Below are 25,020 nucleotides of genomic sequence, written 5' to 3'. Positions count from 1 at the left end.
CTAGTTTTTCTCTGGCAGTTATGAGTGATTAAGCAAGACATATTGGCCAGTGAGTGTACATACTCCTACGCAATTAGGAGGGAAAATTCCAAGGTAGTAATTAAACATATGTAGTCAGTCTTCATTTTTCAGCTGATATTTACAAACCAGATAGGCATATATTGTGATGGTAGCTTAAAGCACTAAATAAAACCAGTGTTTTCACTTTCTTCTTTTAACAGATGATGTCGGTTCATTCGGACTACATTGTTTCAGTTCAGATCTTAAACACATTGATGGACGTAACAGTTAGCAATTGTAAGTATCTAACAAAAAGAGGAAACAGACTTTATATTGCCATTCTTCTAAACAGAAATCTACAGGGCATGTTGTTTATCACTTCGTTCCCTGTCTTGGTACAGTGTGTTTTGTCATCTCATTATTTGTATTGATAGAATTATTTTCATTTTGTGCACTTGCCTGCTTTCTGACAAGATCAGAAATAGGCCTCACAACTTACAGCTTAATTTGGATTTCTGGTAGTTACTTAACCAACCAAAATATATGCAAACAATCTACTTAATAGTATAACAAGAGTTTTTTTGGTTTTCAGGAGATAATTTGGAGATAACTCCTTTGAACTAACTAGCAAGCTATTTTAAGTTCAGTGAGAGGTTGACATTTTTGGTGGACTGGTGTTGGGATGAAAAGGTACCTAGATAGCTTTAGAGCGTGTTTTCCCCTACCCTGTGTGGTACTCCTGTTTGTGCAACAGCCATGTTTTTATTCTTCCTCAAGTCCGTGAGCTCACTTGGGCCCTCTCTGTTAAACAGACTGGGACCTGAAGTTGGTACCGTAGGTCCAAGTGAGCACCCAAAGTGGTTCCTCCTAGAATGAGCGAGAGTGTCTGTTGCTTTCTGCATCAAACTTTGTGGCACTGACATTGGTGGCAGCATAGTTTGAGGCAAAGAGACAGGCCTTTCTCCTTTGGTGGTAATGCCTTCTGACCCCTCCTTTGTGTAATATTCTGGCAATCTCCCTTAACTGGAGTCTTTCACTTGCACCGTTCAGAGTTAGAACTGAAAGGTGTGTGTACTTTGTGTGCATGACACAAGAAGAGTGTAGCTTCTTAATGAATATCGGAGTACAGCCTAGAATCCATATACGTATGTAAGGATAGTGTTTGTTCGCCAGTCTGCCTGCAGTATGGTGGGTGGCTTTATACAAGGCAGCCAGTGTGTCCTCTGACCTGGGAGCCTGCACAGTTCCATTCCTTCTCTTCCCCCAGTGTCCTTCTGTATAAGGTTAAAGTGCCCTGTAATGTGAAGGGGGAAATCAGATTCTTTGGTTTTAGGTTGTCTGCGGTTTCCCTGCCAGATTGATAACCACTCTGCATCTCTTTTGCATCCCTAACCACACCTGAAGTCACGTTGGATTTGAGTTGCTCAACAAAGAATTCTTCCTGAGCCTACTGAAACTGGCTCAGGAAGGTTTGTTGGTCTTCATGGCTCCAGACCCGGTCTGTCATCATACCGGAGGATGCCACCACCCCCTTCCCTTTTATAAACATGAGTGTGGGTCATGCTGAGAAAAGGTCAGCCTGACACACTCCTCATGTTCCGGTCATGCAGCTGGGCACTTTAAATACACCGATGCTCAGGTGCTTTGCCGGGCTAAAGATTTCACATGCCTCATCAGCCCGGCTAAGTCTTGTGAGAGCCTTCCCCCTCAAGGCGAAAGGAAAGTCACCAATGGACTAAGACCTTGGTGCTGCTGTTAAAAACCCTGAATTGTCCTGGACTGACTGTCTAACAGTGACGCCTTGTCACAGAGTGTGATGGGGTCAGCAACTCTCACTGACTCCATCCACTCTGTGACGTGTTGGGGAAGGTCCTCCTCTCATTGGCTGACCCATGCAAAGGCCAGCCACTAAAAGCAGGTGGTGGATTTTCCGTCCCTTCCTTCCGTCCCTGAAGCCTCCAGGAACCACCAAAGCCTTTCTGCTGCTCCCTCCTTCCACCCTATGCCCCGCCACAGCCCAGTAAGAGCTTCTTGATTGTGTGTGTGTGTGTACGTGTATATGAATGTATATGTATACATGTATGTGTATCTGTGCTTGTGTGCTGTGAAATGATGTGGGTGTGTATGTGCTTGTGAATGGTGGATGTATATGTGCACTTGTGAATGTTTGGGTGAGTGTGTGTGTGGGAGTGTGTGTGTGTATGTGTGTATGAGAGTCTGTGGGTGTGTCTGTGTGTCTGTCTGTCTTTCTCTGTGTCTCGGTGGGTGTGAATAATGTGTGTGCACCTGTAAGTGAATGGGTGCAAGTGGGTATGTCCATATGTACCTGTCCTGCTGCTCACACACAATATGTGCTGCCACTGCATGGCCCTCTCATAAACTGATCATGCAGAAACCTTGAAGTCTTTGCTTGAAGGAACTCTCCAAAAAATGCAAACTAATCAAGAGCTGAAAGTGCAATTCTGGAAAAAAGAATACACTCCACTTTGACTTGTGCCTGGTTCCAGGATATCTATTGTGATCAAGAAAGTGACTGTTGAATTGGGAAACATCTGAACTCAAATGATAGTCTGTCTCACTGCTCTCCTGCTGCCAGAAAAAGGATATTATGTCTTTACCCTATGGTCTTTACCCTGTAGGACGTTACCATGCAGGTAGTATCAGTCACAGAAGTACAACGCTGGGCTTTTTTTGGTACTTTATCACTTGGTACTTTACTACTCTTATCTTATTTTAAAATCTCATTATGTCATTTACAAAAAAGGAGGTTTTAAGGGTTATGTGATGGTTATGGGTTCATGGTAGTTAGGGTTGGGAAGAGGTTTTTAGGCTTCAGGGGCTGATACTGGTAAGGGGTGCAAAGCGGTTTTAGGGTTTAGGGGTAGGTATAGTTAATAGTAGGTAAGGGGTTTTTAGGGCTTAGGGGCAGGAAGAGGTAAAGGGAGGTAAGGGGATTTTAGGGTTCAGGATGGGTAGAGGTTAGGGGTTGTTGGGATTCAGGGGCTGGAAGAGGTTAAGGGAGGTAAGGGTTTAAAAAGAAAGGGGGGGATTTAGGGGGATACCCACCACACCTAAAATATATATATATCCATTCAAAACAGGACGGAAGGAACTCTGGGTAGTTCCCAGGTTTAGGTAGAGAGCAGCTCCTTTATATAGAGTACCCTACGACACCAGCGACACACTGAATCTGTTCACCTCAAATGTCTGTTTTTCTAGCAGAGTTTTAAGCATAGAATTAGCACAGCACCATCCATGCCAAGCTGCCTTTTACCACTCCAGCTCTTTACTTGTTCTGCGTGGATGGCACTGTGTTAATCCTATGCTTAAAACTTTGCTAGAAAAACAGACATTTTGGGGTGAGCAGAGTCCGTGTCGCTGGTGTTCCATCTAAAGGAGCTGCTCTACACTTGAACTTTAGAGCTACCCAGTGTTCCTTGCTTCCTGTTTTGCATAATTTATTCATCACTCTAAGCCTGAAAGGTTATTGTCTTGATATATAGATATACGCATGCATGCATGCACCCAATGCCTACATAGTAAAGGCATGCATGGTACGCTCTATGTTGTGTAATGCATCGTAAAAGTCAACATGTCTAATACCCACGGGGTAAATGCATGCGTTTAAAAGCCATGCATGTAACGTCTGATATTCAGAATAGGTACTAGGTCGAAGTCACAAATTCCATAGGAAGCCCTTACATACTGCCTAGCAAGGAGAAACTGTCTGAGTTGCTAAACTGCTGTCTACTGAAGATAGTCTGCTTGGAGAAAGTAGTTCATAAGCCCGGATGTTTGAGGATCTTGGGGAGCAGTATTGCAGGATATTGTAATTTGGAAATCCAGGTCTGTAAACTGCAAATGTGCCCGGGATACAAGAGTCCATGTCCCAGGGTCGATGAGCTCTCCGGCCATATGAGAAATCCAACCACATCGCGATTTTAGAGATACGGAGCATTTAACTAATATCTCTGAAAACGCAAAGGATTTCAGTCGGGGTGCACTGTAATCCTCTTTGTTCGCCCAACATCAAGGACATCTTTGAACTATGCTTGTTACTGGCCCTGGATGCTGCCCTTTTCACTTCTTCCTGACCTGTGTCTGATCATCGGCAAGTCTAGTTGGCTCCTCAGATCATTTTGGGAGATGTTCGGACCCGAGTAGTTTCTGTTAAAAGGCACAGAAATCTAGTAATATTTTGCAACATGTTAACATGGGGCCTAGTCACTCAGTGAATTAAAGCATACTCTTGTATTTCCTTTCGCAAAGTACTAACAAGATCTCATAGCCACTGTACTGCATCTTGTCAGAACTTGAAATGAGTTTGTGCTTTTGAATGTTATTTCCACAAACTGTGCTCTGGGACTTCTGACGCAGTATTCTAGAGCACCTGTCAAACACACTATTTTGAGATGTTATCAGAAAATGTATCACTTAGCACGTTTGCGCTGTACTAACCTTTGGACTCAGATCACTGGTTAGGAAGGGGATCAAGAGTTCTGATTTTCTTCACTATTCTTCATTTCATGTGTGGTATTTACTTTTATATATGATAAAATTATTAAAATTCTGAGTAAAGCACTGACTTAATCATGGCCTTAGCAAAAGATATTATTATTCTTTATTGTGTTATGAATTTTTGGTGAATACGTCTGCTGCAGGTTCCTCACCTTTAGCATATCCCTAATAGCTCCCCAGTTCAGTAGGTGGGCGTTGGTTCCACTTCTGTGCCGGAAGCGGCCTCCCTGTGACTTCACTGGAGCCATAAAGTGCCCCTGTCTGCGTACTGAGGTCAGTACTCCTTTTTTTTTTTTTTTTTTTTTTTTTTTTTTTTTCCTCTGCGTGAATCTAGAGCGCCTATCTTAAGAATTTGTCAATGTTTTTCTCGAAAAAGCATTCCTTACTTCCTTCCCCACTAGCAATAACCTTTCAAAGCACAACCAAGATAACACTAAGGGCAGAGGAGTCTTTTTTCTAAGGCGTGCTGGAGCGTCACAACTGTACCCAGTGACCCCCAGCTCTGGGTGATTTGTGACCCCCTCCCCCATCTTTTCCACATGTTCTCAGTCCGCGATCCTTCAAGTATTTATCTTTTTGTTTCAATGTTATTTCTCTGTTTTACAATTTTTGCTACATTGCATTTTCCCCACCTGCCCCCTCTTCTTGTTTGTTTCAATCTCTTCTCCCAGCGGTCGCTTCTGTTCTCAGGGGCTGGTTGTCCTTTGGGGGTTTGCGATGGGTGGGGGGGGGGGCTTCTCCTGCAAAACCCAGTTGTTGTCCCTCTTCCACACTTTTAATTGTCCTCGTTTTCCCCTTGATTGTACAAACTGGGGTGAAGGCGTATGTCCATTTGTATCAGATTTGTTTATTCTTGAGCTCCATCGTTTCTTCCAACATTGCTTTCCCCCTTGCCAACGTAGCCTAGGAGACATCCTAATCAAGTTGGATCACCCATTCTATTGCATCGCTACGTCGTACTAGACGTAAAACCTTATGTTTAAGGTCAGAAGATGCAAGTTTTGCAATGATATACCTTGGACATATGCCTAGTTCTGATTTGGGCAGTACCACTGTGCATCTGCACAATGGGTATTATTGATGGAGCCTCTTCTCCCAAATAAGGTATGCAATGTTGTATTTAATTTCTACAAAACCTTGCACTCTGGGAAGAAGCACAAAAAGATGTCAAGATCGACTTTGACTTCACTTGTCCGTCAGCTGGTGAGACGCATGGGGGAACATCGATATTCCAGGCATGGTTCTGCGGAGCCGTTGCCAGGACTGCCTAAAAACCTTCCTAGTTTGGTTCTGCAAGACCATGGGTGCCCAGTTTGACGGGGAATCTGACATCATCTCCTCCACTGGCAGTCCATAACATCGGACAAATGTGTCTTGCAGATCATTTTGAGGGGTTACTTCCTTCCTTTCCCGCCCCTTCGGTCCTTTCCCGCCCTCTCAAGAATGGCTGGCTGAGGATCATCTTAACTTGCTCTGAGAGGAAGTTACAGCTCTCCTGGCCAAGGAGGCTATAGAAAGGGTTCCAGTGTCAAAAGTAGGCAGTGGTTGCTATTCCTGATACTCTCTGATACCTAAGAACAAGGGTCTTCATCCTAGTCTAGACCTCCGAACCGTCAATATTTTCCTCAAAAAGGAGAAATTCCAAATGCTTACTTTGGCTCCGGTATTGTCTGTCCTAGACCAAAGAGACTGGCTGGTAGTGCTGGATTTGCAGGATGCGTATTTTCACATCCCCATCGTGCCTGCCCACAGGCGTTCCCTGCGGCTCAAGGTAGGCCCCAAACACTTTCAGTTCACTGTGCTTCTCTTTGGCGTTACCAGTGCCCCTTGGTTGTTCAACAAGGTTATTGCGGTGGTTGCAGCTTATCTGCAGGTTGGGTTTTCAGTCTTCCCCCTACCTTGAACGACTGGCTGTTAAAGGCGGCCTCGCTTCAGACTGTCGTCTCTCCTCAAGACTACTTCGGATGTCCTGCATTTGCTGGGGTTCACTGTAAACATGCCGAAGTCACACCTTCATCTGAGCTTTAATGCATACAGTGCAGTTTTGGGTTTATCCTCCCAATCAGCGAGTTCAGGATATTCAGGTTATGATGCAGATATTTCAGCCTCTATCTGGGATTTCGGTGAGTGACTCTGAGGCTGCTGGGCCTCATGGCGACCTGCATCTTGTGGTAAATCATACTAGATTGCCTATGCGGGCTCTGCAGCGGGACATGAAGTTCCACTGGGCGCAGAATCGGAGGGAATCTCTCCGGCATGGTCCAGATCTCGGCAGGAACTGCAAAGGACCTGTAGTGATGGCTAACAAACCGTGATTAGGTCAGAGGCAGACCCCTCTTCCTTCCCCAACCAGATCTCACAGTGGTGACAGATAAGTCACTCCTGGGATGGTAGAGGTGGAGATCAGAAGACTCTGGTTTCTGGAGGAATCTGAACTCTACTTCAAACTGTTGGAGCTCCGAGCAATCCGACTAGCATTGAAAGCATTTCTTCCCTCTGTCAAGGGGAAGTTGCTGCAGGTGTTCAGACTACACCACCGCCATGTGGTACTGCAACAAGCAGGGCAGGGTGGGGTTGTTGACTCCTTGTGAAGAGGCCCTGGGTCTCTAGACGTGGCTGGAACAGCAGCGAATAACCCTGGTGGTTCAACACCTGGCAGGTTCTCTGAAAGCCAGAGCAGACTAACTCAGCCGTCGATGCCTAGCGGATCATGAATACCGTCTCCACTCGGAGGCGGCGCAAGATCTCTTTCAGCAGTGGGAAAAGACTTGGTTAGAACTGTATGCCTCTGGAAAGAACGTGCAATGTCAGAAGTTCTGCATGTTGGAGTTTGCAGAGCGGCTATCTCTCGGCGGCGCTTTTTGTTGCGAGTGTTGCTCAGGCCTCCTGTACGCCTTTCCTCCTATACAACTTCTGCCCAGAGTTTTCAAGAAGATCAGGAATGACGGGCTCAAGTCATTCTCGTGACTCCATACTGTGCAGAGAATTTGGTATCCTGAACTTTTGAAAAAAAGCATTGATCCTCCGATCAGGCTGGCCCTTTGGGAGAATCTTCTGTCACAGCAGCAGGGGAGGGTCCTCCACCTGAACCTGCCAACTCTCCCCTTCCTTGCGTGGAGATTGAGTGGCGACAGTTAATAGCTTTTGACCTTCCTCCCGAAGTTTTCAAAGTTATCTTGGCTGCCAGGCAGCCCTCCATCAAAGTGATTTTTGCCTGCCGTTGGCAAATGTTTTGAAATTATTGTACAGAAACGTCTATTGACCCACTTTCTGATATTTTTCTCTTCATTCTTACCCATGCCCAGCAGGGTTCTGCTCTGGGTACTCTCAAGGGTTATCTCTTTCCTCTGCCTGCTTTTCCTGTGGCTGCCTGACCAACCCTCTTTATTTAAGTCCCCTATTGTAAATAGGTTCCTGAAAGGGCTTGTACATATGTTTCACCCTTCATAATGCCTCAGTGGGATCTGCATCTGTTTCTCACTTATCTTGTGTGCTCCCTTTGAGCCGCTTCACAATTTTCCCCTCTGGCTGCTTACCATCAAGACCTCCTTTCTAGTGGCAAGAACATCTGCCTGGAGGGTGAGTCAAGCGCAGGCTTTATCATCCAAGCCTCCCTATCTTATGGTATCCCTGGATAAGGTGGTGCTGTGCACCCGGGTTTCTTTCCTGCCTAAGGTGGTGTCCCCATTCCATTCGGGACAATCTGGTCACCCTTCCCACCTTTTATGCTCCTCCACATCCCTCTAAAGAGGAGGAATGACTCCACTGTCTGGACCCAAAAAGATCGTTGTCCTTCAACCTTGACTGCACGAAAGAGTTTCGGGTGGACGACCACCTGTTTGTGTGCTAGAAAAGATCAGGCAGATAAGAAACTAACCTTTTCGCACTGGTCATTCGCTGTATCAAGATTTGCTACGCCCTGGCTAAAAAGCAGCCTCCTGAAGGCTTGCGGGCCCATTCCACCAGAGAAAAAGCTGCAAACACGACATTTGCTGTGGTGTTCCAGTCCTGGTATTCTGCCAGGCAGCAACGTGGGTGTCCCTGCACAAGTTTGCCAAGCACTACTGCCTGGACAGTCGGACTAGCATTTTTCCCTTTTGGTCCTGTAGAACTTCTTAGTTTAGTTAATTTCTCCGCAGCCCACTGCCTTGATGCTGTGGTTGGCTATCTAGTCAAAGGTAAGGAATCTTCAGCTAGAAGTCTCTATCAGATGAACAAGTTACTTACCTTCGGTAACGCATTATCTGGTAGAGAAAATATCTAGCTGCAGATTTCTTACAGATCCATCCATCCTCTTCGCTCTGCAAACAGATCTCTAGGGTCAGGGTTTTTTCCCTTTCTGGGACCTAAATGTCCACACCAGTGGTCAGTGTTCTTCTTGACTCAGCTCTCCTGGCATGGAATGTGCAAAAAGAAACTGACGTCAACGTGCTGGGGTGGCGCCTTTATAGGCACTGCGCACATCACTTCTCTTTTCAGGGCCCTAGTCAGTTCACTTCATGGCTCTGCGCTTCTTGTGTAGAAAGGTGTGAAAAATAACTGACGCCCGCGTGCCTGTGTGGCGCCTAATGGGAGACCGCAACGTCACATCCGTAGCCGACACCAGGAACTCAATGGAGCCGCCTGACGGCGCGCAGGAGTACTGCTCACACAAATGTTTCCAGATTCAGACTGACCCCTGGGAAAGTTAAAGGTAAAATTCTGCAGCTAGATATTGTCTACCAGATAATGAGTTACTGAAGGTAAGTAACTTGTTCTTCTCTGTCCAAAAAAGGACTTCAGGCTATCCTGCATCTCAATTTTGTTTACATAGAGCAATGAGATCCTTCAATGCAGCATTGAGAAAATATGGACTACAAGGGCTTTCTGATATATATATCTATATATATATATATATATATATATCCAAGTCCTCTGTACAGAGTCAAAGGATGACGACGCCGTGTCCAGGTTCAAAAAGATATTTATTGCTTATACAGCCGGTATATATTTGTTGTTGATAATATTATTATTATTTTTTAATATGCTGCAGTGGGACATGAAGTTCCAGTGGGCACAGCATCAGGGGAATCTCTCCGACATGGTCCAGATCTCGTCAAGAATTGCAAGGGACCTGTAGTGATAATGGCTTACGAACCACAGTTGGGCCAGCAGCAGATCCCCCTCTTCCTTCCCCAACTAGATCTGACAGTAGTGACTGATGCATCACTACTGGGATGGGGCTGCAATCTGGGAGAAGTGGAGATCAGAGTACTCTGGTCTCCGGTAGAACCCAGACTCCACATCAACCTGTTGGAGCTCTGAGCGATCCCTTTGGCTTTAAATCCTTTCAACCGTCCATCCAGAGAAGACTAATGCAAGTGTACAGACCACACCACCGCCATGTGGTAATGCAACAAGCAGAGCGGGGTGGGATCGTGGAACCTTTGTCTCTGGGCATGGTTGGAACAGCATGGCATATCCATGATTGTTCAACATCTGACCGGTTCTCTGAACGCCAGTGCTGGCAAACTCATCCAAAGATGCCTAGTGGATTATGAATGGCGTCTCCATCCTGAGGTGCTGGGTCCCTTTCAGCAGAGGGTAAAGCCTTGGTTAGATCTGTCCAACTCTGAGAATGCGCTATGGCAGCAGTTCTGCACCCTGAAGTTTCCAGGGCGAATTTCATTCAGAGACACTTTTTTTTTTCTTGAGTGGAGCTCAGGCCTCTTGTACGCCTTTCTGTCCATACAACTCCTGCCCAAAGTTCTCAAGAAGATCAGGAATGACTGGGCCCATGTCATCCTTGTGATTCCGGATTGGGTACAAAGAGTCTGGTATCCGAGCTGTTGAGCATGGCCATCGATCCTCCGATCAGACTGTCCCTTCAGGAGGATCTTCTCTCGCAGCAGCAGGGGAGGGTTCTACCCGAACCTGTCAATGCTCCGTCTTCTTGTTTGGCGATTGAGAAACGACAGTTGACAGCCTTGGATCTTCCGCCTGAAGTCTGTAACGTTATCTTGATAGCCAGGTGGCCCCTACCAACACGGTTTATGCCTGCTGTTGGACAAAATTTGTGGCATGGCATACAGAAAGAAATATTGATCCCCTTTTCCTAGACTCTCCTGTTCTTTCCCTTGCTAAGCAGGATCGTGCTCTCGAATCTGTGAAGGGATACCTTTTTCCAATCCATGCTGTTCTTCGATTGCCTGACCAACCTTCCCTTTTCCAATCACCTACTGTACATAGTTCTTTGAAAGTTTTGCAGCATATGTTTCCCCCCCACTCCTTTCGTTATACCCAGTGAGATCTCAATCTCGTCCTCTCTTTCCCTATGTGCGCTCTCTTTGAGCCTCTACACATTTGTCCACTCAGGCTCTTACCATCAAGACAGCCTTTCTCATGGCAATAGCATCTGTCCGGAGCTTCAGGCATTGCCATCCAAGACTCCTTATCTTAACATCTACCTGGACAAATAGGTGCTTCGCACAAAAGCTTGCTTTATTCTAAAAGTGGTCACTCCATCTTATGAAGGCCAAACCATCACTCAACCTACTTTTTACGGTTCGCCTCATCCATTCAAGGAAGAGGAGAGACTTCACCGTCTGGACCCAAAAAGAGCTTTGTCGTTCAACCTTACCACACAAAAGATGTCTGGGTGGACGACCAACTCTTCATGTGGTATGTCGGCGCGAAGAAAGGATGGCGGTGCAGAAGGGGACCATCTCATGATAAATCATACTCTGTATCAAAATCTGCTTCGTATTAGCTAAGAAGCCACTCCCTGAGTGTTTGCGTGCTCATTCCATCAGAGCTAATGTTGCCACCATAGTCTTAGCTCACGGAGTTCAGGTCCTGGACATCTGCCAAGCAACATGTGCTTCGCTGCACACGTTTACTAAACACTACTGTCTGGACAGTCTGGTCCGTAGGGAAGGGCACTTTGCCTGTTCAATCCTGCAGGACTTCCTCATGTGAAATTGGTCCACAGACACACTTCCGGGGGAGGTATTGCTTGGGTATTTATTCTAAGGTAAGAAATCTGCGGCTAGAAGCCTCTGTTAGATGAACAAGCTACTTGCCTTTGATAATGCCTTATCTGGTAGAGACTCTATCTAGCCGCAGATTCCTCACTGACCCACCCATCCTTCCCGCTCTGCGAACGGATTTCTAGAGACAGGGTTTTCCCTTTTCAGGGCCCTAGTTTTTTACGACAGTATACTTTGTGGCTCTGTGCATCTAGCGAGGAATGTTGCAAAAAGTAACTGAGCTCAACGTGCCTGGGTGGCGCCTATATAAGCACTGCAAACGCAACTTCCTGCGCTGATGACGCCACTCGGATCCTAAAGACCACTCTTTCCGGTGTGCAGGAAAACTGCTCCCGAAGAATTTTCGGATCCAGTCTGACACTGGGGGATAATTCTAAGATAAGGCATCTGCGGCTAGGTAGTCTCTACCAGGTACGGCTTTACCGAAGGGAAGTAACTTGTTCTTTGAAGCTCTGTGCATTGTTCATTTAACTTGCCATAACCTGGGACCTGCTATTGTTCACTCTGGAGTTACTTTCCCAGACAAACCTTTTGTTCAGGGGATGCATTTATGCATACTATTTTCCAGATCTCCCGCACCTAGTTTGCTGTGGAAGAACGTTTGCTTACTTGGGGCCTAAGTTATAGAACTCTGTCCCTATTCACATTAGCTCACAAAATGACCACCTAAAAGGTGTAACAATTTAGCTGTTGCATTGAAATCAGTTTTTACTGCCCAGTACCAGGACATCTTTAGTTTCGCACTTTGAAAATCCGTTTCTTTATCCATTCAAGGTTGAGCATTGCAAATGCTCACTCCTCTGATTCCTGCTCAGAAAGAGTACAGCTATTAAGTCCGTGATTAAACTGGATTATTTTTGTCTTTGGGCATGGGAAAGTAGAACATTGTTGCAGATAATCTTTAACTCCGTCTATTTTTCTTGTGGTCAAGAAGTTTGTCCGTTTGTAGGTCTAGTTTAGAGACTGGTTTAGTTGTCTTGCCAGTCTTTCTTTATTAAAAATATTCTTAATAAAAATACATATATGTACAAAGATTAAGGAGCTTTGTGACAGCCCTTTTCATCCACTGATGTGGTCAACAGTCATTCATAATGTTGATTTTGCCCACCACTTCATATAGCATGTGGCAATGGATCAGCCACTGGATCTCGTTCTCTGTAGGTGATGGCATGGTGCCCGTTCACACATGTATATTCACTTTATAAATGCACTTCAGTGCCAGGCCCAGGGGGCCAATTCTTTGCTACCTTTTTGAAGACAACCCACTTCAACATTCTAAACAGTTGGACGATCTTTTACTATTACTGGATCGAGGGGAAAAGACGCTGCTGAATGGAAGATTAGGGGAATGCAGAGAGCACACTTTTGCATCTGTATTGGCTCCTCTTGCTCAGCTGTTTGAGTACTACGAAGTATTTTGCTTCCTCTGCTGTCTAAACATAGGTTTTCTTCTCTTGGTCTCATCACAGATTCATCTTGGATGATTTCAAAATATGAATGTATTCATTTAGAGCACGCAGCTACTCCGACTGGGTGTCCCGGCGCTACTCTGATAAGATCAGCCAGCTAATTCCTATGAATTTAGCACAAATAGATGTGCTCTCAGTTCTTTCCTGAAGTGTCGCTCACATTGAAAGGAACGCAGGTAGAGCTGGACCTTGTTACAAGCCCTACCCATCAATAAAGAGAAGGAGCGACTTCCATCTTTAACCAACTTATGAATCTAAACTAACAAGAACAAGGCAGACCTCTAAACTCTGGAGGGGTTGTAGTGAAAGATTCTCTTCATCAAATAAGTAGGGCCTTAAACATGGAAGCAACAATATATGAAAATTAGGGATTTGAACAAAACCCTTTTTTTAATGGGTAGCCAGTCAGGCGGCTGCGTTTTGGACAATCTGAAGTTTTCTGATCTTATGGTCGAGCAAGCCATTGTAAATACAGTTAGGGTAGTTGGTGTAGTCCTGCCTGGAAGTGATCGAAGCATGGGCTACTCTCCTTCTGTTTTAACTGGAATAAAATCCACACATTTCAAGAAGGAACATAGGAGACCATAACAGTTCCCTGCTACTGACCCTATCTATGTGTCAAAAGATAATTTTTCATTGATTATAAGGCCCAAATTCTTAACTGTCTTTGCCGGAGAGGGGAAAAAGGAGGATGTCTTGTGGCAAATTAAAGTTGGTTGTGCATCTGTTGCTTTACCAGACTGGAGAATCTTGGTCTTCTCAGCATGACCCTGAAGAAAACTCCTACATCCAAAGCAAGACATCCTTCAGGCAGGCAGCGAAGGAGAAAAGCTTATCTGGAGTCCAATGATCATCTTGAATACATATAAAAATACCTATAAAACAAACTTTTATTTGGCAATTTCCCTATTGCCTGGTCTTTTGCTATGTGCCTTTTGGAGCTAGATCCTCGCCCATTGTCAAAAACCTTGGGACTGTTTTGGATTCTAGTCTCTCCTTTTCTGCCCAAATTGACAAACCTGCTGATCAGGTTACTTCGATTTCTGAATCATTCCGAAGATTCTTCCCTACCTTCCTGAAGACATTAGCCTACTATTTTTTCCAAGGTTGACTATTAAAATTGCGCTTATTTGGGTCTCCCAAAATATTTTTGGGTTAGACAACAGCAGATTCAGAAAACAGATGCAAGGCTGCTCTTAAATTTGCCACACCATACCCTTGTTTTGGCTGGGTTTTGTTCCTTGCATTGCCACCCGGTTGAAAAGAGGTACCAGTTTAAGATTTCCTGCTTCTGTCACAGGGCTGTTTTATGGCAGGAGCACCTACTGCATTTTTCGCATGTAGACTTATTACCATCCCCCCAAAAACTCTGCTTTCATCAGGCGCCTTATTGCTTTTAGTAAAGGTGACAGCCATTTCATACCTTGGTCTTAGATTCTTGAACAGTCTTCCTTTTCTCTCTGCTGTCTGGTCTATCAACTCTGTTCTAGCTTTCTGCAGGTCAGACTCCTAGTGCCAGGAAACCCTTACAGTTTAACAGTGCACTCTACAAATATATATATATAATCCTTATCATTATAGTAATTCATCAGAGTATCTTCTTTGCACCAGTAATAAGCCTATTTATCTGTGATATGAAATGTTCAGAAACACTTTTCAGGTTTAATGCACATGAACACCTGCCTGCTAGAAAGTGCTCTTGTGATTCTATTAAAACTATTTGTGTTATTGTTTCGAAGGTTACATTTCTGGCATATAAACACCATGCTCAGGTAGCAGCCTACTTTTTCTGTTTTCCTGCTATGTACTTGCAATGGGAAATGATAAAAATAATCATTACACTAGCTTGCCAATGCCAGTACTACTATTTTGCCAATGATTGTTTCTAAAGTAGTACAGTTGTTTACAGACCCACAGCAAGTCAGTTTTACCTGATCAAAACACACTGAGCTCCGATTCAGATGTACTCAACACTATGTACAATGCTGTAATCCTTCCTGGCAACACAAGAGGTTTTTATCAGAGGTGTTCGATGTGAGCATAAGTAGTATCAACATAATACACCTGCAGCTGTTGACAGACCATAGACTCCATTTTTAGGTCTGATGTTAGTCAAGATCTTTTGATTATACTAAAATGATCCGTATAATATACTTGCATAAAGAATCTTTCTGCCACCTCTCTTCATCTGTTGTGTCTTTCATAGTTTGCTTACGCCCACCACAACATACAGTATGCGGCTATGGGACGGCCTATTTAAGCCACTTCTTAACTTCACTTTGAGTTACTGCATTTTGCTCTATCATTAGGAGCACATCTACATGCAAGGCAGTTCCCTTCAAAGCTAACAATTTTGTTTTTACTTTATAATTACTTTAGTGTTGCCCTTGTAGACAGGGTCTGATGTGATAGCAGGACGCTTTTGAAGTGAGCACAGGGTACATTCGAGCTTTAAGTTCCTGTCTTCTGCCAATGCTTTTGAAACATTCCTTTTGGAGTAGCCTTTGTTTATCTGCCTGATGCTGTTTAACAGCATAGCAGATTTGGCCCATTTGAAACTGTTCTTTAGTAAGTTATCCTCTTCTTACTATTTTTCTTTCCTTTCTTTTTTGCTTTATTCCTTCCTTCTGTTTCTTTCTTGCTTTCTTTCTTACTTATTTCCTGCCTTTAATGTTGCCCTTTTTCTTTTCTTTTGGGTTTATTTGTTTTTGTTTTCTTTCACTCTTTATTTCTCAAATGCATGCCAATGCCAGACTGATTGTTTTTTTTAGGTCTATGTTAGCCAGGACTTTTGGTTTTACTAAATTTATGTGTAGAACAGAGTTACTTATAGGGTTGTTTAGTCAGACTTCATCCATTAGTCAGTGGTTGTGCCATTCTCACTTTTCTTCCACCCACTCCAGCATGCATCAAGGTGCAATACGTCAGCCCTCTTCAGCCATTGGCTAACTTTACTGGGAGTTATGGCATGTGCTCTTTCACAAGGACCGCATCCACAAACATAATAGTTCCATTCAGTGCCGGGTAGTACCATTGCTTCTTTGATACCAAAAAACATTTGAGTCATTAGACAGTATTTTTAAATTGATGAGGGCCAGGCAGCTTTCCGAACAATAAAGTTTTGCAAAGACCATGACAAAATTAAAAAAAATTGCCAAAAGGCTGGCATCCAACGCCACACCTATTGGCTTTGCCAATGGCTGTTTAAATCATAATGTGAATACGACTTCAGTTAATCACTAAATTTCTCCAAAACCATCATTGAAGAAGCCTTTATTCTGCAATAATACAGAACATTTACATTGTTGAAAATGGGTATTCATCATGGCTGTCTACTGCTGTCCATTGTTATGTGCGCTGCCTGTTGTGAAGAAATTGTTTTATATTTGTTCACGCGCTTCTAACCTGTCTTCTGCTTAAGTCCATCTCTTAAAGAAAATTCTGTTTTGTAATGAATTTATGAAAGTAATCTGTTTTAGGGCCCTATTACCTAGCAGCAAAGATTGTAGATTTAATTATGAAGTAATTAACTCCATGACATGGATGGGTCGAGTTGAGAAAATATGTTTTTGATTTGTTTTATATTCTGTTTTAGTTTCCACCAGTGATGCTCAGTTCAGACCTTGGATGCCTTCTGTTTTGGATGTGGCAGTTGTATTTCTCAACATGGGGATCCCTTTCACAACCTTATTTTCGTTGGAATGTCTTCAACCGGATTTCAAAGAAGAGGATATTCTGTAAGCATACTTTTTGACAGTTTCTTTGTACAAAACTAGATACTGAATACTCATGGTAAGCCTCAAATGTTATTTGTTTCTGTTTAAGTTTCTCCTGCTATATTTTGTCAACACAGCACAATCCTAATCTATTCCCATTTACATGTTTGAAATACTTTAAATGCAGCAGGGCTTGAAAAAAACATACACATTTTACTAGACTTTCAGGTCTAGTGACTTGAATAATCTACTCGAACTAACTGTGATGTACCTGGCCCATAAACTGGTCTCATTATGTCATCCTATGGAAACATTTTATTTCCCCAGAGTCACCTCTTTCTTCATTATTACATATGAGAGCCCCTTCCAAGATGCGAGTTCAGCATGTCTGCTGTACAAAAAAGTCTATTTGGTTTTATTTAATGGATTAAACGTTTTCTCCATGCATAATTGGACTCTAGCCCACATATAGTGTACACATGCCCCTTAAGTGCCTCTTAGTTCACTAGTAGCATAGCCATCAGGCCAAGGGCCGGAATGTTTCTCAGTTCATCTTAAAAAAACTCACTTTTAATAACAATATTATCAACTGGGCCTAACTATGACTCACTCAATTCAGACTAACGCAAATTTTCCAGGAATTTATCACTACATTACCTCTTTTAGAAATTTGTATTGGCAGTGTCAGTGAGCATCAAGTGGCGCCACTGCCTTTGGCAATCCGCTCCCCAACCCCAAAAGCAAACAACTTTCCTCGAATTAGTGGGGATAGTTCACAGATGGCTCATCATAGCTAGTTACTTTTATTCCAGGAAGACACGGGGTTAGGACCATATGCATTCCTGACCTTTGGCCCATATAGCGCACCCCAAGTAGAGGCTCTTTCCTAAATATACCTCCCCCCCCCCCCCCCCCCCCATAACCCTGGCAGGAGACGGTGGCCATCCACAAGCAGACAGAACTCCCATATCAGTACCAGAGAAGAAGGAAAACAAAGTGAGTCGAGGGCCACATTTTCTTCATTGCACAACTGGCATGGACATCTAGCCCTTATCCTGTTCCCAACTAGAAGGCACTTTTATTAGTAGATGCATGAGGCAGTTTGAAACACTGCTCCCTCTAACTCTTTCCCCCCCCCCCCCCCCCCCAAATGTTTCAATAATGAGTTGCTGAATCTCAACAAGATAGACATTCTCAAACTCCGACCCTTGCTATCTTTCTGGCGTTTTCTTGGGTGGTTCCTATGCCCAGGGACTGGGCTTGTGAGAAGCACTGCCTTATGAAGGAGATACAAATCTCTTGTAGTCACCCTCACTAAAAAAGACTTGTTTTTTGTGGCTCTGCAGTCAAACTTGCAACAAAAAAACTGATAGTTAAATTAATGTTTAATATTGAAAAGGAAATGTAATTTACCCAGTCTGCTACTAAATGAGAAATCATAAGCCAGGGTTTGAACCCCAGCTTTCTCTCTAAGCCAAATTGTGTGATCCTTTCAAATCTCTTCCCAGTTCTCATTTTCCATATGAGTAAATAGATTAAAGGGCATAGAAACGATGAGCACAAGAATTCTAAGTTGTATGTAAAACTGGACATTTACATACTCCTCTACCAGCCAACAGTTTTTTTTTAATCAGCATTTTATAGTGTACTGCTTCAGTCTTGCTGTTTCAAAGTGCTGCACAATAAGGTGTTATCATCTGATGGCATTAACCACCTGATGATCACCTTGTTGTGCCGTGCACTTCATTTGCCACATTTTATTTTCATGATGCCATGGAGTACTTTGTGCACTGTATGGAAAGTAAATGGTGTTGCTTATTTATTTGTTCCCGTTCATGCTGTAAAGCCAATACCAATACAAGGAAGCTGTGCTGTAAACAAATATAAAAAGTAAAATTAAAACCGCTAAATTCCTTTTATTCACGTCCCAATCCGCCTCACCCCTCTTCTTGCCCCCTTTCAGCTCTGGCATTGCTGTTTCCTAACGCATACGGACGAGCCACGGTCCTACAACTCTTTTATAACCCAATATACAATTTCTATTTCTTCCCTCCTCCACCCTCACTCGTAAGTGAATTCCAGTTCTTTGAAGTGGGCTTACAATGTTCCACGTGTTACAAAGATAACTTGTGTTAGTTTTATGCAGAAAAAACAGCAGTAGTGACCTGATGTGATTAGAAAAGCAGCCTCCCTTGCATGCATATGCAACTTCCCAGGGAGAAAAACATACATGTGTTCAGGAATGTGTGCTGTACAAACACCTCTTGTGTTTGATTCAATAACCCATATTGCTGTTCCAGCTATGCTAAGAATATAGTCCTCATATAGGGTACACATGACACTTGAATTTCTTCTTAGTACACTGGTAGCATTGTCAGCAGGTCAGGATAAGGAATTTTTCTTTGTGTGTGTGTTTACAAACTGTCAGTTTTAATAAATACTGTTAAAATAATCTAATGTACTGAAGTGAAACTCTTCCCTGCATTGAAGAAATATACTTATTGAATTTTAGATGACTTCTGCCGGCAGCGTGGTCAGTTCAGTGTGGCACAACTGGAATATGCCTCTATGGAGTGTCCAACCAGTCTGACGCTGCCATCTCAATATGGAGCACTCGGGCTCTTCACGCACGGGCTGGCAGAGGCAGTTTACACTGAATATCCAGCTCTAGTTGAGTGTATTCAGCCAGTGAGAAGCGTGCACTGGGAAAGCACACATAACCACAAAGAAGGGCACAAGTGTGAGCTGCTGATTGCAACGTAGGCTCAGCAGTCTGAACCTGCGCTGCAGTCAGCCAATCAAAATCTATTCTTTATAACCTTTAAAGGGTTTTATTGCGTTTCATCCTGCTGCCCTCCATGGACTCGCACTGCACTAGCTACACAGTAAACTAGCTATAATTAGCTCTGCAGTAGAGTCCACTCACCAAGTAACAGTAAGTGAGAGAACAGTCCTTATGTGAAGCCAGTGGAGACTGTGCCCTGTTGTCAAAAAGACTTCGAGTAGTAGGTCAATTGAGAAGCTAAGAGATACAGGCCATTTGTTTTTGTGCAATTCTTTTTTTAAATTTTATTATTTTTTGTGTTTCTCTCATAGCAGTTTAGTCAGCTGTTTGTCTGCCTTTCTCTTTCCTGTGGCATCACTCTGTGACAGATTTTATTTGCTCTTCTCCAGTCTTCTTTACAGTCATTGTTCTGTTTGCTCATAGCATCCTTCATTTATCCTCTGGTTTGCTTCTGTTCATTGGCTTGCCCCCTCTGTTTAGTTGTCTGACATTTTTAGGGCGTAACTGTTTTTTGATGGATTACGCATGGGGCCAGTGTAAGGCTTCACCTGATCAGGACAGTTACATTTGTAGACTAAATACCATTGTTACAGTATGTCTTTACTTTGTGCACTCCCTTCCAAAGCATCTACTTTATCATTTGTGTTCATCTTTCTGACACGCTTGCTGTCCACCAACGCCTGCCGCTCTCTCCCTCTTTGGCTACACCCATACCTCATAATCCAACAGCGAGACATTTCCTGATGAACCGTGGTACTTTTTAAGACATTAACATGGTCAGTGATGTACTTGAGTGCATAGACAGGTTGAGAAATATTGACCACAGGCCACACAAAGATGGACAGAGAACTGCAAACCAAAGGACATACCAATACAGCCAGGACAGGCAGATTCAAAAGTCGGACACGGGTATTCCTCAGCCTCAAGGATGGATGGATAGAGGAAGACAGACTGAGATAGTTGAAGATGGACTGACACAGCTACATGCTGACAAAGTGGAAGGCAGAGACATATGCTTGCAGAAGGAGACTTCCTCGATGGACATACATTGGAACTGCCACAGAGGAGCATGGATAGAGACAGTTGCAGAGAAGGCTGTAATAGACCATCATTAAGGGATGTGGACAGAAAGAAATGGACAAACCGATCTAGACGGATACAAGAAATTAACATAGATGAAAGCAGTCACAGTTGGCTAGAGAAAGCCGGAGACTGGTGCCGGCGGAGCCAGAGTTTGTTGCAGACAGGTGCAGGCAGTCAGTGAAGGACACTGACAAATTGGCGCAGACAGGCCCAGTTGATAATGGGCATAGGCAGGCCCAATTGCGAATGGGCAGCCTCAGGTGGTAACGCACATGCACAGTTAGTCTCAGGTGAGGCCATCATTATTTTCTTTGGCTTCGTCTCCATTTTGCTGCTTTTGTTGTCTTGTTTGCTGTCGGAGAAAGAAGCAATAGAAGCAGGTGTACAGTACAAAAAGAGCGACATTGGCTAGTGTCCCAAGAACAACTGGAGGATATGTTTAGTTGTGTTAGTGTAGCAGAGAGTTAAATAGGTGTGCCTTGCTACTTAAAAGAGAAATCCTACATTAAACTAGTTTCAGCCATCTTTTTTCCCCACTTCATATTTCTTCTTGAGGTTTATGGTATTATAGAAAGAAATGATCGAGGTGAGAGTGCTGGCAGGGTATGGAACCATTGAATGTTCTTAAGGTCCTCGGTCTGAACCATTCTCAACTTGTGTTAACTGTCTCCTAATGGTGAAATCGAAAGCTGCTTCTATAGCTTTTTTTAATGCAGAAATTGGCACACATTACAGTGTTTGCATGTATATGTCATCAACAGCTTTACCTGTGCATATGGGTGCCCTTGCCAGTTCCCTTTCTTTCACGGAATAATGTGCATCAGATCTATCTTTTTACATGTTTCCATGTAGCCTTAGACGCAATACTTTAATATTCTGAAACCTTTCACATTGTATCTGGATCTAACTAGTGATCTGCTTTTGACAGACCAATTTTGTGTGGTCCTTTATGAAGTGTGAAGAGCCCATGATCTAAGAGTAACAGTGCCATCTAAACGCAACTCCATTTTTTTGGGAGGTGGGCCGCTGGACTAAAGGTGATGGGTGGTCATGTTACTGGTTGTCAAATCCGTTCTGATTTCAGGAATTATGATAAAACCCCTGGCAAAAACTTGTAATAGATTGCTGTAATAAACCACTCTTATTGACCGCTGAATTCAATGAGAATATATTGCACATCATGGACTCCCTAGAATGTTTTACAATCCACTGAGGCACAGGCAGCTTGGGCACAGTTTTTTCAGTGTTTGGGCATGGAAGCCACTCTTTCAATTTAGTCTGTTTGTGGAGTAGATTTGGTGATTTTGCAGATTCATCCACACTGCAGATTGACTAAGGAGAAGCCTGATTACCTATATTCTGCTTTTCAGCACAATACATAACTTTACATGACACAGGAATAAGGCTCTAATCACATTCCAACTCATGATGGGTTGATCTACGTTCTTTCCATCTCAATTCTGGGTTGATCATATGATCAATTTACATTCCTTTCATTAGTTCAATTGCTGACTGCTTCAGTTTTCTCTCTCTCGCTGTCATTCATTGACATTCCCTTTGACATTTTTTCTACTGTTTTGAATGTTTTTGATGTTTTTGTTCCATTGACTTCTTTGTTTAATATCCAGACATCCCTGCCATGCTCTATTTATTGCATTTAATTTGTTTTACCTTGCTGAGGAGAAGAAATAGTACTACATGGTGTTACACGTAGAATGGACTTGCTCACATAAGGAGATGATGAGCCCCATGCAGAGTGTACCCCCTCGATATTAAAGAAAATGAGCTTTTTGCTGATGCGGAGAGAAAAAAGCGGCAGCAAGTTGTACATGACCTTTGCTCGAGTATGCAGCGCATCTTCAAGTTGAAAGGCAAGCTGAGGGGGCAGTGTGCAGTCTTACATGCCGCTACTATAAACCTCTTAGTTTGTCTTGCATGGTACATATCCACCCTGTCGGAGGAAGTAGCTGGCTTTTTTATTTTTGCCAGGGTGGCAGACGATAACGTCAGACAAGTGATTGCTCCAGCAGGGTTACGCCCTACCATTTTCTTGTCACCCCACCTCACCTTCCACCATACTCAGAACGGCTGATTGAGGACCACCTGTCCCTCTTGCAACAGGAAATGCAGGTTCTTCTGTCCAAAAGAGCCCGAGAGAGGGTGCTCGGCATCAGAAGTAGACTTTGGATGCTACCTCTTTTACTTTCAGGTGCCGAACAAGGACTGAGCCCTTCGTCCTATTTTAGAACTTCACCCTCTCCCTGCGAAAGACAAATTCAGGATGTTTATCCTGGCCCAGGTCTTGTCTCTCCTTGACCCTGGAGTCTTTGTTATCGTTGGATATGAAGAGTGCTTATTTCCACATCATGCAGTTCCACTGGTGCTATCTGGTGTTCACCAGTGCTCCCCTTTGACTCACAAATACCCCTCTGGTGTTGACGAAAGTGATGGCGGTGGTTGCAGGAGATCTTTGGAGGTCAGGGGTTTTAGCTTTCCCACCTACTTTGACGACTGGCTGCTGAAGGCTGGAGTCGTCACCTACAAACCTAACGTTGTTGAGGTTCACTATCAACCTGCCAAAGTCACACCGACTCCTTCATAGATGCTCTCTTTCGCTGGAGCCATTCTGGACGAGGTTCAGTTTTTCTGTCTCCCCTACCACCCAGAATGTAGAGTCCAGGACATTTGGGCTATGATCCCGATATTCCAGCCTCTTTCCTGGATCTCAGGGAGGATGTTTGAGGCTGCTGGGACTGATGGTTTCCTGCATCCTGTTGGTCAAGCACACCAGATGGCATATTCAGGCTCTGCAGTGTTATCTAAAGCACCCGTGGGCACATCTCTGACCACTTCCAGATTTTGGAGGATACTGCAAAAGACCCGCAGTGGTAGTTTATGGACCTCAGTTGGTTCAACGGCAGACCCTCTCCGTACCCTGCCCAGAGTTAATACTGGTGACCGATGCTTCTCTAATGGGTTGGGGCAGCCATTTAGCAGACGTGAAAATCAGAGGCATCTGGTCTCCGGCAGAGTTCCGGCTCTGCATCAACCTTCTGAAGCTGCTGGCCATCCGCTTGGCGTTGAAGGCCTTCCTGTCTACTATCGGAGGTAGGCTGGTGAAGGTGCTCACGGACAAAATCAACGCCATGTGGTATTGGAACAAACCGGGCAGGGTGAGGTTGTAGATCTTGTGCCAGAAGGCAAATATTACTCTGTAAGTGGCTGGAACATCAGGGGAAATTGCTAGTGGTGCATACCCTGGTGGCATCTCTAATCGCCAGTGAGGACAAACTCAGTCTGCGACAGCTAGCTGATCACGAAAAACTCTTACACCCATTTTTTTTTTTTTAATTTTTTATTTGCCAGCATAAAAAAAGAAAGTTTACAAAAAGCATTACAATAAAGCAGCCATCCCCCACCCCTCAAAGAGAAAGGAAATTGCGTATGGTTAAGAGAAAAGAAAAAACACAGTAAGCCAGAAAAAAGAGAAGCACATACAAAAAAAAAAGAACAAAAAAAAAGATTTACTTTGCACAGCACTAGGAAGGGAGAGCGGGACGAAGTAAAGTTATCCTGACTGTGCAAGCCAAAGAGTCAGTTTTTCCCAAACCTCTAATCCCTTCTTCCGTCCTTTCCTTCCTTTCTTTGCATATACAGCGGTTTCTAAGTGATACGTGGCGATAAAACGGGCTAGCCAGTGTGAAAACGATGGGGGCTCAGGGTCCAGCCAGGAAGAGGCCACACAGAGCCTCCAAACAGTCATCGCGATGAAAATTAAGCCATCTCTTTTCAACTGAGAGGTCTCGGTCTGAGTTCCTAGCAGAATAATAGTTGAATTCAATATTAGAGGCTGAGTTGTAACTTCCCTTAAAAATTCATGTATTCGGTTTAAAGTGGTGGAGAGTTTTAAGCATGTGGAAAAAATATGGATAGAATTGACCCCATATTCCGAACATCTAGGACAGAGGGTACCTTGGCCAGTCCCCCACTTAGCAATTTTACTAGGAGTGAGATATAAAAAGAAGATAGTTTTAAAATGTTGCGCCTGTAGTTTGGCTGAGATTAGAATGTTCTGTGAGAGGGCAAGTGAATTAAAAAAATGTGCTGTTAGAAGTGTCAATTTTGTTGGACCATTTATCAGCTATGTTCTGTAGGTCGTCGGGGGTCTGCCTATTTATTATATTATATAATAAACCTATTCGAGGCGTTACTGGCTTACGTAAGATATTAAGTAGATCAATTTCCCTAAAGCCAGAGGGCCCCCCTACCTTCCTAGACAAAGTCAGATACACAATAGTATTTAAATTCGTCTTCATTTTTGAGTTTAAATTTAACCAGTAACTCAGAGAAAGGGACTACTCCTTCGCAGGTAACGAGGTCTCCCAATTTCAATATGCCGGCCTTGTGCCAGTTTGAGAAGT

The 25,020-nt window shown here is 43.7% G+C and overlaps 1 protein-coding gene across 5 annotated transcripts in view; it reads left to right on the top strand.

The window, feature by feature from the left end:
• Nucleotides 1–25,020, top strand: part of SLF2 (SMC5/6 complex localization factor 2) — a 411,151-nt gene that overhangs the window by 233,891 nt on the left and 152,240 nt on the right. For all 5 annotated transcript variants that reach the window (XM_085606517.1, XM_085606515.1, XM_085606519.1 and 2 more), the window contains 2 exons: nt 222–297; nt 16,611–16,752. In XM_085606517.1, the coding sequence (XP_085462643.1) occupies nt 222–297; nt 16,611–16,752 (218 nt within the window). The remainder of the gene's footprint in view (nt 1–221; nt 298–16,610; nt 16,753–25,020) is intronic.

The sequence above is a fragment of the Triturus cristatus genome, chromosome 1_2, assembly GCF_964204655.1.
Source record: "Triturus cristatus chromosome 1_2, aTriCri1.1, whole genome shotgun sequence".
NCBI lineage: Eukaryota > Metazoa > Chordata > Amphibia > Caudata > Salamandridae > Triturus > Triturus cristatus.
Note: the sequence above shows the minus strand (reverse complement) of the source record. Positions and strands in the feature narration are given on the sequence as shown.